The sequence below is a fragment of the Enoplosus armatus genome, chromosome 4, assembly GCF_043641665.1.
Source record: "Enoplosus armatus isolate fEnoArm2 chromosome 4, fEnoArm2.hap1, whole genome shotgun sequence".
Taxonomy (NCBI): Eukaryota; Metazoa; Chordata; class Actinopteri; order Centrarchiformes; family Enoplosidae; genus Enoplosus; species Enoplosus armatus.
In genome coordinates this window covers 14520434-14532998 of record NC_092183.1, presented here as the reverse complement: position 1 = coordinate 14532998, position 12565 = coordinate 14520434, and the positions used below count along the sequence as shown (strand labels likewise).

At 41.7% G+C, this 12565-nt stretch overlaps 1 protein-coding gene across 1 annotated transcript; it reads right to left on the bottom strand.

The window, feature by feature from the left end:
- Positions 1-3081: 3081 nt before the first annotated feature.
- trpv4 (transient receptor potential cation channel, subfamily V, member 4) lies at positions 3082-12565 on the bottom strand. The gene is made up of 15 exons (XM_070903826.1): positions 12075-12565; positions 11311-11486; positions 10329-10481; positions 9386-9526; positions 7618-7916; positions 7313-7492; positions 6929-7087; positions 6034-6126; positions 5838-5911; positions 5348-5513; positions 5195-5261; positions 4555-4859; positions 3623-3750; positions 3422-3543; positions 3082-3303 (listed from the first exon to the last, which is right to left on the bottom strand). Exons 1-15 carry the CDS (start codon positions 12563-12565, stop codon positions 3203-3205), a joined length of 2655 nt encoding a protein of 884 aa, XP_070759927.1. The 3' UTR covers positions 3082-3202.

Below are 12565 nucleotides of genomic sequence, written 5' to 3'. Positions count from 1 at the left end.
CAATGTTAGTTGGTGAAATGATTAGTGACAGTGTGACCAATATGAAGGGATGGTTCCCCGTCTGTATCAGGCTGTTGGACCTCAAGCAGACAATGAATGTTGCACTTGAAGCCATCAGACAGTCTTGAGTGTTGTTTAGTGAATAAAGAATGAGTTGGCCCAAGTCCAGTCCACTATCCGCTTGAGACTCATCAGCCTAAACACCTTAAAGCTTAACGGGCTGGACAATAGCTGAACAATTTGTACTGCCAATATCTAAGCTAGTTAGTTCACTTAAGACCTTAGGCTGAGACTGTCAACTTTCCCTTATGTGCAGTTACTAAATGAGAGCCGTTACAACACGATCCTGCTTGGCTGTCACTTGGTTTGTTGAGACACATTTGTGGCAGCGAGCACACACATGCTGCAAGCAAGTGAGCCATTTTGTTAACAGCTCACACTTCCTGTGCGAGTGTGCGGTTCCAGAGTTGCTGACAGTGACACTTGCAGGACCGAGCCCTGCCCTACTTAACAGGCTGCAGGGAGGAGGGCAGGCCAAGTTGTCAGCAGCGCTAGGTGCTCACTGCTTAGATAAACCTGGAGGATTAGTGGCCCAGTTAAAGTTGGGGCAAAGAGGATTAGCCTCTTCTCTGAGGTGGTGAGAGATTCCCTGTGTCCTTCAGCGCTGCTGGCCTCAGAGAGGGGAGAGAGAGGAGGAGGAGGAGGAGGATGGAAGGTGAGGGGCGAGGCCCTAGTTATCATGAGTGAGAATCACCACTGTAACATTTTAAAGAGGAAAAAGAAAGGTGAGGTGTAATGATGAAAGGTGAAAGGAAATGAAGCAGTTCATAAATTGTTGCCAGCTTGTGGTTTCATTACGAAGGCAAAAGCCCATAATTACTGGCCGGGTGTTACAGCGAGGTCAACGAGACCTGAGATCCACAGCAAAAAATGCTCCATAAATGGACTGCATTCTACAAACTACAACCTATTATAGTAATAACAGTTAGCAGTGACAGTGCAGTATTTACAGCTATAATTAAAAAAAATATTTGTGCCTGACAGTAACTGCACGGGTAGACGCGGCTAACACTTGTCTGCCTCAGCTGGGATCTCTACATGCAACACAGCAGAGGAATCTAGACCTCTGCAGCCATCAGCAGGCCGGAGAAGGAACTGCAATGATAATTAACATGAAGAACGAACAGAACTCAAAATCCTTGCAATGACTTTTTGTAAATTTAATGTGGAGTGTAATGAATGTACATTTAGTAAGAAATGCACTGAAAATCAACCTCTGGGAAAGATTATATAGATTCTTGGCCACCAAAAATGTAATTCTTGACTCTCAGTATGGTAATATAAAATCTGGGTTTTTCATGCAAAGAATACCAAAACAATATTATGATGATAGTGAAATTCTATGAACATAAAGGTGGATATTTACAGGTTTATTCAACTATACTAACATTTTTCTTGTTAAAACACGAGTGGAAACAGAATACAAGACCAGATTGTTTTTAAAAAAACACAAAAATCTCACATTTTCCATATTAAACTATTATTTATTTTTTTCTTTCTTTTGAATGGTTAATGTCTTCAGCACTTCCCCAGATGTGTTTTATCGTTTTACCATTTCATATGGGATATTGATGTCTATTCACAGAGCTTCCATATGTTTTGATTAAATAATACAATTGTATGAATAAGAATTAAATCATTTCTGATTAGTAGCAAATATCCTGTATGGTGAAATAATTAAATCAATCATTCAGGCACTGATTGGAAAAACATCTGCTTCAGGAAAAAAAATTGAATATCTTTGCAGGAATTGCAAGACAGACTAATATGTGGTTTATAAAATAAATTCAGTGTTTATTGTTCTGCAGCAGTGTACAAACAATATAAAATGCATAGACATGCCTCTTTATAAAAGCAATGTAAACATAGTGAACAATGACCAGTGACCCTCAACAGTAATCAATTAGTAAAAAAATGAATTGCATGGTCTATCCGCTCTTAATCAAACCCTGTCATGTAGTACAATAACACAAATACATGCTTACATACTGTTTTTGCGCAAAAACAAGATGCTATATAGGGCAAGGAGCCAATTACAATGAAAACACAGCAGCAAATAGGGGGAAGCACATAATGGCAAGGCCTGAGAGTTGATTATGCAAATACCCCAGCTGCAAAGGAACAATAACTCTGGAAATTCAAAGACAAACCATAACACGGGAGGCTATTGTCTCGCATTTGCATATTTGCTTGACAACTATAACCTGCTCATCATGCCCATCTTGTTCGGAACAATGTCTTTGTGTTCATATAATAATGCACACATCAGAAATTGGCATAGTGCATTGTTTTCAGTTCAAATGAAAGCTGTGCTGCCTAAGCTGGCAGTCCGAGCCTGAGACTCTCATAGTTTTAAAACTATTTGATTAATACAGTATAGAAAATGGGGAGAAAATATACTTTATAAAATACATATATCCTTTCTTTATACACTGAACCCCCACTAGCCTGAACAATAAACATTCAAATTTGCATACACAATATAATCTTTATGATACATCATATAGGGACCTCTTAAATATAAAGCAAGCAAATAAAGCTCATTCTATTCTATAAATCTATGAATATTTATTGCAATGTTTTCTTGAATAAATATCTCCCATTGTGATTATATCTGATGGCATTTCCATCAAAGCTTTTGTTTACACTGCTAATGCGATAATACAGTAATTATGCTTCGGCTAGCTATTAGAGAACCAGTGATTCTGTAACACTATAATGAGACTGGAAATGCTGAAATATTTCGACTCTCTTAAATCCCTGAGTGATCAGCCGCTGACAACTGAAAAGCAGAGGTACAGTACATTTTTATAATAAGTCTTGGATTCTTATGTAACAAGTAAAAAACAAATTAACAAATTGCAGTTCACTGTGTCATTAATTTTTATCCCAGGGTTAATGTTTTTAACTCTAACTTTAGTGTTTTTCAGATCAGTGATTCTTTAAGACATTGTACATCCAGTGTCTCTGTGTGCTCTGTCCTATTAAATGAACTGTAATATTTACTATACTTCCTCTGAACAAAAGGCACATGAGATTTGTGCAAATTAGTACACTTATTAGCCAAATCGTCCCCTGCAGAGTGATCTCATTGATGCTGATGGCTCTCTGCTGTCTCCTTTTAAGAAGTCATCTGCAGGCGTCAGTGCCTGGGCGTCAGCGGCTCCATCTCTATCACCAGATCACGAGGCCGCGGACCCTTATTTAACTCCACCACCCGCGGGACCACTGTGGACCAGCGGTCTGGACAAAAAGAAGAAGGATTTTCTTTTATCTGTATGAATAAGTTAGTGCGTGGTCCATGTGAAGATGTACTTATTTGTCAATGAATCTATTCATGAGAGCACAGTGAGTATCTCACCTCTCCTCAAGGCTCGGACGCTCTGCTGCAACCCATTGGCTTGGCAGGTCTCATTCTTGCCTGGATCCTCGTTGATTATCCCCAGGTTCTGATTCCAGTGGCACCAGTTCACCTCATCCACCCTGATATAACAAAATCCCGTTGGGATTGAAGTGGCATTGGCGCTGCTGAATGACTGCGATTATGGCTCATGCAAAATACCTGAAGCACCAGCGTCGGTCAGGTGTGCCGTCACAGTTCTTCCCCACAGTCACCATCTCCCCGGCTCGAAAAGACTTGCGAAGGCAGACTGGGAATGAGCGCTCGATGTCCAAGATGGTTGTTGCCCACTGGGAGTATGCAATATGAAAACATGTTTAATCAGAGTATTTAAGCCACTAAAATAACGAGAAAAAATCCTTGTGGTAACTATGCAGATAGCTTTGGTTTTATTTGTCCAGGTTGTGAGATGTCCGTCTTTCAGATTTCTGCCTCCACCCAAAATGACTTTCAACAACTTCTAGGTGGATTGTCATGAAAATGGGTACATCATTCATGTGGGCCTCAGGGTTTATCACTTTGGTGATCCCTTAACTTTTTATCCAGCACCATCATTGGGTCAAAATCTGTTTCATTTGTCCAATACTTTTATGTTTATGACCAAATACAGAGAAAAAAATGAACGTGTTTGCTATCAGTCTCAGTTGTACTTTGTCTTTAGTGCTAGTTGGCAAATGTCAGCATGCTAACATGTTTAACCGAGACGGTTAACGTGGTAAATATTAGATCTCTTAAAATCAGCACATTAGCATTGTCCTTGTGAGCAAGTTAGCGTGCTGATGTTAGCGTTTAGCTCAAAGTGAGCCTAAGTAGAGCCTCATAGAGCTGCTAGCATGGTTGCAAGAAAATATAATTTTCTGTAACCATCACAAACAAAATGTGTTTCACCTCCTATGTGTTGGGATGGATGCAGACATCTCAGAGATGGATATCTCAAAACTGGAAAAAACTCAACCAAAACTATCTTCATGGCTAGATACGACAAGAGGCAATGAGACAAAATTAGTTTTCGTAATTTGGGAGAACCGACCCTTTAAAGCATTTGATCAAATTTCACTGACACTTCTCACCACAAACAGTTTCTTCCAGCTCACCTGAAGCTTCCAGATCTTCTTGCTCTCCTTCGACACCTGTCCCACCGTCTCCCCCATCAGAGCGATCAACATGTTCAGCAGCAGCACAAAGGTGAGGATGATGTAGGTCACCAACAGGATGAGGAAGACTGCAGGATACTGTGCACTGTGGATCATGTCCAGTTCTCCCATCCCAATGGTCAGCTTAAAGAGGTCCAGTAGGAAAGTACTGAAGGTGTCTGGGTCCCTGCAGTTGGGGTAAGTAGGGCAGCCCCCATCACACACTGTGCCCGGTGGAGGACACACAGTCAGCAGGGACACCAGGGCTGTGGGGCGGAAACAGAGGAGGTTGGATTATGTGTGAGCACTTAAAGGTAATAGTTTACTTTTTGGGATACGCTTATTTGCTTTCTTGCCAAAAGTTAGATGAGGAGATTGATACCACTTTGGATATAGCTAGGCTAGGAGTCAGGGTACAGTTAGCTTAGCATAATAGAAAGACTGGAAACAGGGGGAAACACAGTATTTGTTTAAGTTAACAGTTAGGCATTTAGCTACTCCTGGCTGTAGCTTTATATTTAAGTTACGTATTTCCCAAAATGTCAAGTCAAGTAATGCTGATATACACCCGTAGTAGTATAGTTAGGTGGCCGTGACCTACCTGATGCATATCCAATCATGAAAAGCACGTACACCAGCAGGAATCTGAAAAGGTCTTTGAAAAGAATCTGAGAGCCAAAAATAAAAGTGTGTTAAGACACATGGATGGTGATGTTTAAGGTTCATTTTCTGTTCATTTTCTCCCTTATCCGACCTTCTGTATCATGATGCTGTAGGTGCCAGTGAGCTTCAGGCCTCTGGTGAAGTAAAGAGTGTTCATCCAACCCAGGACAAGTGCAAACACCATCACAGACACATAGGCCTCAATGCCAGACAGGTAGAGAGCAGCAGTGACTACAATCAGTACAGAGTAGATAAAGCTAGAGAGGACAGAGAAAAAGATTGTCAAAGGCTAAAGTCTGTGATACATAAAGGCTTTTTTTTTTTAGCTTTTTTAACAGAATGTAGACATCACAGCAATGTTGCTAATGATTTAAATCAACATGGTTCAGAGAGGTGCTCGACATTCTGTGCTCTTTGTTTGTACCATGGGTCTAATTAAAGATGTAAACTATAAAAACATGCCATGGAGGAGGTTGAGGAATTAATTAGATGACTCAATTAAGAGGATGCAAAATTTGCCTCGAGTAAAAAGTCAGCAAGAGCTTTGGCAGAGGTTAGGAAGACGGAGGATGAAGACTTACTACAGCAGTTGAAAGGATCCATCAATAAATAAAGACTTCACCCCGGGGCACTTCTTCAAGAAGAGGTCTTTAATCTGCAAAGAGCAGGAGAAACATTTCCATAATGACAACAACATTACAGGTTACACGTTTGACCTTGATGCAAGAGACTGGGAGACGAGGCGCCATAAAGAGGCGTTAGAGCGTATTGACTCACATTGGTGAGGAAGAAGAAGATTCCTGATGCCAAGGTCACAATCTCGCCCGCCATACGCAGGTAGTCAGTGGATGTTGTGTAGGAGTACGGAGGCTGGAAGGAAGGCAGGCGATGACATTAGTTTCATTTTGATTCAACTCAATCTGAACGTCTTTGCAATAATAAATTATATATCATACAATAAAGTAAATATATCAATAAAGTATTTCTGATTCTGATATATATATATATATATATATATATATATATATTATAAGGAGAAATATCTGTTGACCAAATTGTCATTTTCAGTTAGATGAGAAGATTGTCATCAATCTAATATCTGTCCATCAGTTTAGCACGTTAACACATGAAACCACAATTCGTCATTTTTACATTTCAGTTTGCGTGCACAAATGTAAAGATATAATGTGTTAATTATACAAATGCAGAGGGGCTCGTAGGTGGATAATTTTTAGCTAGCTGTTTCCCTCTGCTTCTGGTCTTTATGCAATGCTAAGCTAACCAGCTGCTGGTGGCAGCTTCATATTCAGCGTGCAGATTTGAGAGCGGTATCAGTCTTCTCATCTGCCTCCTTTAATACAGTGCAGTAAATGGTCACTTTAAAATTAGTACAAATTTGGAATAAAGATTTGCTGCTCTGGTACATGATGCACTAACATTTCATATGCAAACAGTATTAAGCTATCTAATGTACATGTGGGCTACATAAAAAACCCAGAGCATATATACAAAATTAGATACCTGCTATGGTAAAAATATGTTCATGTGGCATAATGCAGTGCTGCATGGGTGCATTCATAAACTTCCCATCATGAATCATTGATCAGTTCTAATGCAATCTGGCCACGCTGTGAGAATGTGTCTACATCATTTTCAGTAAATTCACACCCACCGTTCCCTGTGTTGGGTGGTAATAAGCCACTAAGGTGAAGATGATCATGGTGGTGAGGTAGGAAACCACGCTGATGTAAAAGGTGACAGCAGCAAACTTTTGCCATTTGGCCCTCAACAGCTCATTGATGGGCTCCACTGCCAGCATCTCATGGCGGTTCTGACAACAGGACCAGAAACATGACACTGATATATAATGCAATAAAAATGAAATACAGTAAAGGCATCCTTATCTTTGTACACACACACAATCTTTTATTGCACTCAGGTTTTTATGTTATGCCTGGTATTTTGTTGCTCTCAACTTTCTACTTTGATCTTGAGAGAAACGATATTTCATTTTTGTAAAGCTGGAATGACAAATAAACAAAATGTTCTTATTCACCTCATTGCGACTGTTGTAGACGAGGATTTCCAGCACTGACGGTTCCTCTCCACAGGTATCCAGTGAAGACAGATCATAGAGGGAGGAGTACACTGGCCCATAAGCCCAGTCCTTAAATTTACGTGACAGATGACGCACTTCCTCATCTTTGATTTCACGTCGGATAATGTGCTGAAAAACCTGGAGGAAGATGGAGAAGCTTTGACTTTGGTATTAATAATATTACGGCCTGTAGAAATGTGACGATGAAAACGTCTTTTATTTCACTGATGCTGCTTGACACATTGATGTATCATAATCCCTACCCCTATCTTGCCCAGCTTGGCGGCCATCATGAGAGGTGACATGCCATCGTTGTTGAGCACTGTCTCCAGGCTGCAGTCGGGGTAGAGCTTGGCACTCTTGATTAGCAGCACGTCATACATCTTTGTGAGGAAACGTGTGTTGTCCTTGGTGTTGTCCGCGATGTGCACTAGGGCGTGCAGCACCGTGTTTCCACGTGAATCCTGGCGCCGCAGATCGGCCTTCTTGTGTGGATTCTCAGTCAGGTAGTGCACTATGTCAGGCTGGTTAGTGCATGCAGCCAGTGAGAGAGGCAGCTCACCTGGGCAGAGAGAGAGAGAGCACTCACTTCATAATGAATTCACAGGAGATTAAAGGAACTGTGTTTCAGATTAAAAATAAGCAATCAACAGGAGGGTTAATTAAGAACTGTAGCTGGCATCTGTATGTTTTTGCAAAGCACACTAAACATGGATCAAAGATTTGACTTAAATCCCTGCTATGAAAACAGCACAATTAGCAGTTGTTTTAGGGAGGGGCGCAATGGGGCCAGAGTGCCAAAAGCAGCTGCTGAAAATGAGCCGTTGCCATGGGTGACAGATTACTTTGTCACCTCACATAGAAACGCTCCTCTTCATGGATTTGCACGGGTGCATGCAGAGTGTTAGCGTGAGTCTAAATCCCATTAGCCATCAGCCCTGCCAGGTTCCTGTTCACCTCACTGCAAAGCTCCGCGGCAAATTACTCACACTGTGCCTGGACACGCTGGGATTTGGGAATGACAACCGTGCTAAGTGCAAATAGAAATCATCTCCTCTGTGATGAGTGAGGAATATAACGCATGAATGTAATGAAATAAACAATTCTTAAAATTGGGTTGGGTAGAAAATAAAACAGAGTCCATAACAAACCATTCCTACCTTTCTTTCAGTGTGTTTGGAGAGCAACATTAAAATCAATTATATCTGCTATAATTATATGCAGAAGGACACACCGTTATAAATAAAAACATACTTTTTTCTGGGTGCCACATACTGTCATGTAGGAGGTTGAGCCTTAACAGATGCCAGCAGAGGGCAGTGTTGGGTTTAGTTTACAGGCTGTGATTTATTTATCCTCTCCTGCAGGTCAGTCCCTCCTTCCCAGAGGAGGGTCAACAGAGGATGTTTACTTTTCTTCACTGCTGAACACAGACACCTTTTCACTGGACAGCCTCTTGAACATATGACATAATGCTTGTCTTTTCATGTGTTTTTGGAGCACCACTGATGACGGTTTCTCGTACGATTCGTTTCAAAAAACATGTGGGCTTAAGGTGGACTTCACCTCTGGACCACAGCAGTATCTTGACTGTGTTTGCCAAAACCAGCCACATTAAAAAGTGAAAGGGTGGGGTCTAAGTCACTTCCTTACGAACGAAGATTTCTTTGCCAGGACCATGTACAACGCATTAACTATTTAATCTTGGCAGCTGCTGTAGCACAAATCGCAAACCATTGATGTCAACTCTGTGTCGTAAAAGACAGAATAACCACTTGTGAGTAACACAGAAAGTCAAAGCCAGTGTGGAAATTGAAAGAGTGACCAGCGAAGTCATAGAAACCACAGACACACCACATCATAACCACCATATGAGCCAGAAAAATACAGACACAGTTTTGCAGAACTCTTAGTATGACCGTCTGCCTACAGTGTACTATCACCTAAGGAGCATAAGGTTCGCTAAAAACAGAAATACAGAAGCACACTGAACTCTATTGTTTCCAGATTAGAGTTATGTGCTGACATTACCAAAGTAGAAGTAGCCCCCCTCATCTCTGGGCTGGAAGAAGCGTCCCCTCGCCTGGGCGTGAACATCAGCTCCCTTCTCCACCAGCAGCTCCACATATTGCTTACAGCGTCGCTCTATAGCAATGTGGAGCGCCGTCTGGCCTGACGACGCAAGACAACACAACAATACAGAAACATTTCAACTGTTATTAGTGGTCCAAACTGCTGCTTTGTGTTCTGTGTTCAATTAAAAATATCTGCTGAAAGAATGTGTTCTCCAAGAGATAATTACTAAATTGAGCCGTATGGAGTTAATTACAGTATGTTGACATCATCATCATTCTCCGTTTCACTCTGGGCATTTGTCTTCAGGATTTTTTTCTTTTGAGAAACTGATGCCCAATTATGAGGGGTTAGGGCTACATTTATGTGTAGGTTGTTTCTATGGGGTCAAAACCTACAGAAACTGAGCATTTTTATGTTGTCACATAAAAAGTGTTTCCTGCTCGAGCAAAAGAAACATTTTCATTTGAAAATGACTACCATACTTACAAAAGTACAGAGACTACGTGAATGGGCAAATCAAGCAATCATGGAGAAACCCATGAAGAGCAGCACCATGTTTCGTGTTACAAGGTGTTCTTGAAACCTAGTTTTTGTGAAGGTATGATTCTTCCTTCACTATTTTGACGATAATGTAAGGGATGAAAGCCAAACAAATGAGGCCTGGATCTTCTCAGCTCTAAATAGTCTCTGTGTAGTCCCATAAATGCTGTAAATACAGTCCTGTTCCTCATAACTGGGCCTCACCCACCAGCCAGGCAAGCTACAGTAACTCTCAACAACACACCGTCTCTGCCAGCTTCAACTCAGTGGGAGACCCTTGTTTCTTTAAACAACTCTGTTTCATTTACAAATTAGCTTTATGTGACTGCATGTTATCATTATTGGGTTATTTCCATACCTCTGTAGTAGACGTCCCTGAAGGGCGTATTTATGAACTCTCTGAGGTTTCCGGTCTTCTCTGCTATGTCCACCAGCAGCGGGATGGTGACGTTCTGCCCCCCGTAAAGGTTCAGCAGGGCTTTGGGCAGACATGTTTTACCCGTGGACAGCTCTGGTAGAAAAATTAAAGAAAAAAAGTACACCTTCATCAACGCTACCAATCATGTTTCAAGTGTGTTCATTTGAATTACTTTTAAACTCAATGTTATTTAACACTATGAACCATATTAAAGTGGATATTGTCAGAATCATTTTTTCAACAATTGATGATTTGAAAAAAAAATGATTGATTTGATTGGCAGCGTTTAAAGCTGGTTTGGTCAAGTTTGCATTTGTACTGCTAATGGCAGAAGCACTTATCCATTACTTTTAGCTACAATTTCATCTGTTTATCTGTTCCATTTAGCTATTTTATCCATTTATCCATTTTCTATTGTCACTGAAATGTGTTCCTCTCAGTGTACTGGGAATGAGTACTGAAAGAAGATATCAATGCTTTGGGAATTCTGTCATGCAAACAATGAATAAGTATTTGGGGTTCATAAGACAGATACACAGTACTGTAAAAGACTATATTTAGTCTCTCAGTTGTTAAAAAAAGACTGTAAAGCCCTGTTTAACTCTCTGCAGGAGTTGACAGTTTGCTGTGATTTCTCACTGCTTCTTGTTATAAGCCTGAAAAAACTTCTCAGACATACACAGGAAGCTTTCCTTGGGCCTGCCTCTGGTGGGACAAAGACTCTGACCTCACTTCACCTTTTGCCTCTCACATCCTCTGAGCCAAAAACAGCAGAGAGAGAGGAGGAGCAGGGAAATACAAAAGGTCATGGTAAAACAGTCGATAAAGATGAATTTCCTTAGCTGTTCTTAGTCAGTGGTTGGTTTAGACAGGAAAAAAAGCAATACGCAGATATCTGATATGAGTGAACCTTCAGTCTCACCTCTGAACTCCTCATCAGTTAATCTCTTTTCGTGACTTTGCAGGTACTCCAACAGGCCCTCGAGGGCCTCCGAGTCAGCATGTGACACAAAGTCGAAGAGGAGCGAGCGGTTGAATATTTTCATTACTTTTGGTGGGTCTGAGTTTTGGCCATCATCACAGGACGTCTCAGTTTTACTGAGGAGACACAAAAACATGACGTGATGTCACACAGTCACTGTAACAAACTGATTACAGCAAAATCTGGATTTCCCTTTGAATCCATGGATAATTGTTATATTTCATTGACAGAAAATTAAGAATTTAATGGGTGTTTGATGCACAAACCATCTTTAAAGAAATGACCCACACCCTCGGGTGCTCCACTAAATAGGCCTCTGTGTTTAGGGGACAGGTACCGCAGCCAGGAACAGGCAGCAGCCTAAATATTACCTCAACTGCTGCAGAGAGACTAACAACATGCTCTCTGTTAGATCAGTGAATGGGCTGAATGAGGGACTGCCTGGACCACAGTGTGTGTGTGTTTGTGTGTGTGTGTGTGTATACATACTTCCTCATGTGGCACACCTCTGTCTACAGAGTGGCAGTTGTAGGAGGTTTTCGCTTTTTATGACATTTTTCCAAACCAGCCCTTTTGTCCCTGGAAAGAAATCCAGTCTAGGTTTGCTACTGTTAAGACAGAAAAAGTAAACCCCTAAAACTAAGAAGTCTAATCTTGAAAACACACATGAATTGTTGTTTAGAGACAGTGAGGGCCCTTCTCACCCTCTTGGGAGCTTCTTCCTGCGTCGCTTCTGGTTGCTAGTGTTCCTGTAGGTGCCGTAGTCAAAGAGCGAGTCCATGGGCGCTTTCTTAGGGCCTGGAACCACATTTGAGTCGTATATGGTGGATTCCAATAGGTCCATAGGGTTGGAAATGCCCTTCTTGAAAGCACCCTGGAACTTCATCCGAAGGTTCTGTCTGCTGTCCGCGGGCTGGCCGGGCTGAACCAGCTCCAGGGCTGAATCCTGACTCGTATCCTGAGTTGACGGGGAGCCATCCTCCTTCTCAAACAGGTGTGAGAGCTCAGATAGGGGGAACGCTGCATCGCTGTCAGGCTGAGCGGCCCCGCCATCCCCCGAATCCACAGAGACGGCAGCTCTGGCAGGATCAGAGCCAAGGGTGTCGGCCTTGGACAAGGCAAGGTGGCACCTTCTGAGCAGAGCAGAGCGGCCCTGGAATAAACACCATGACAAAATGTTCTGAATGAGCTGCAT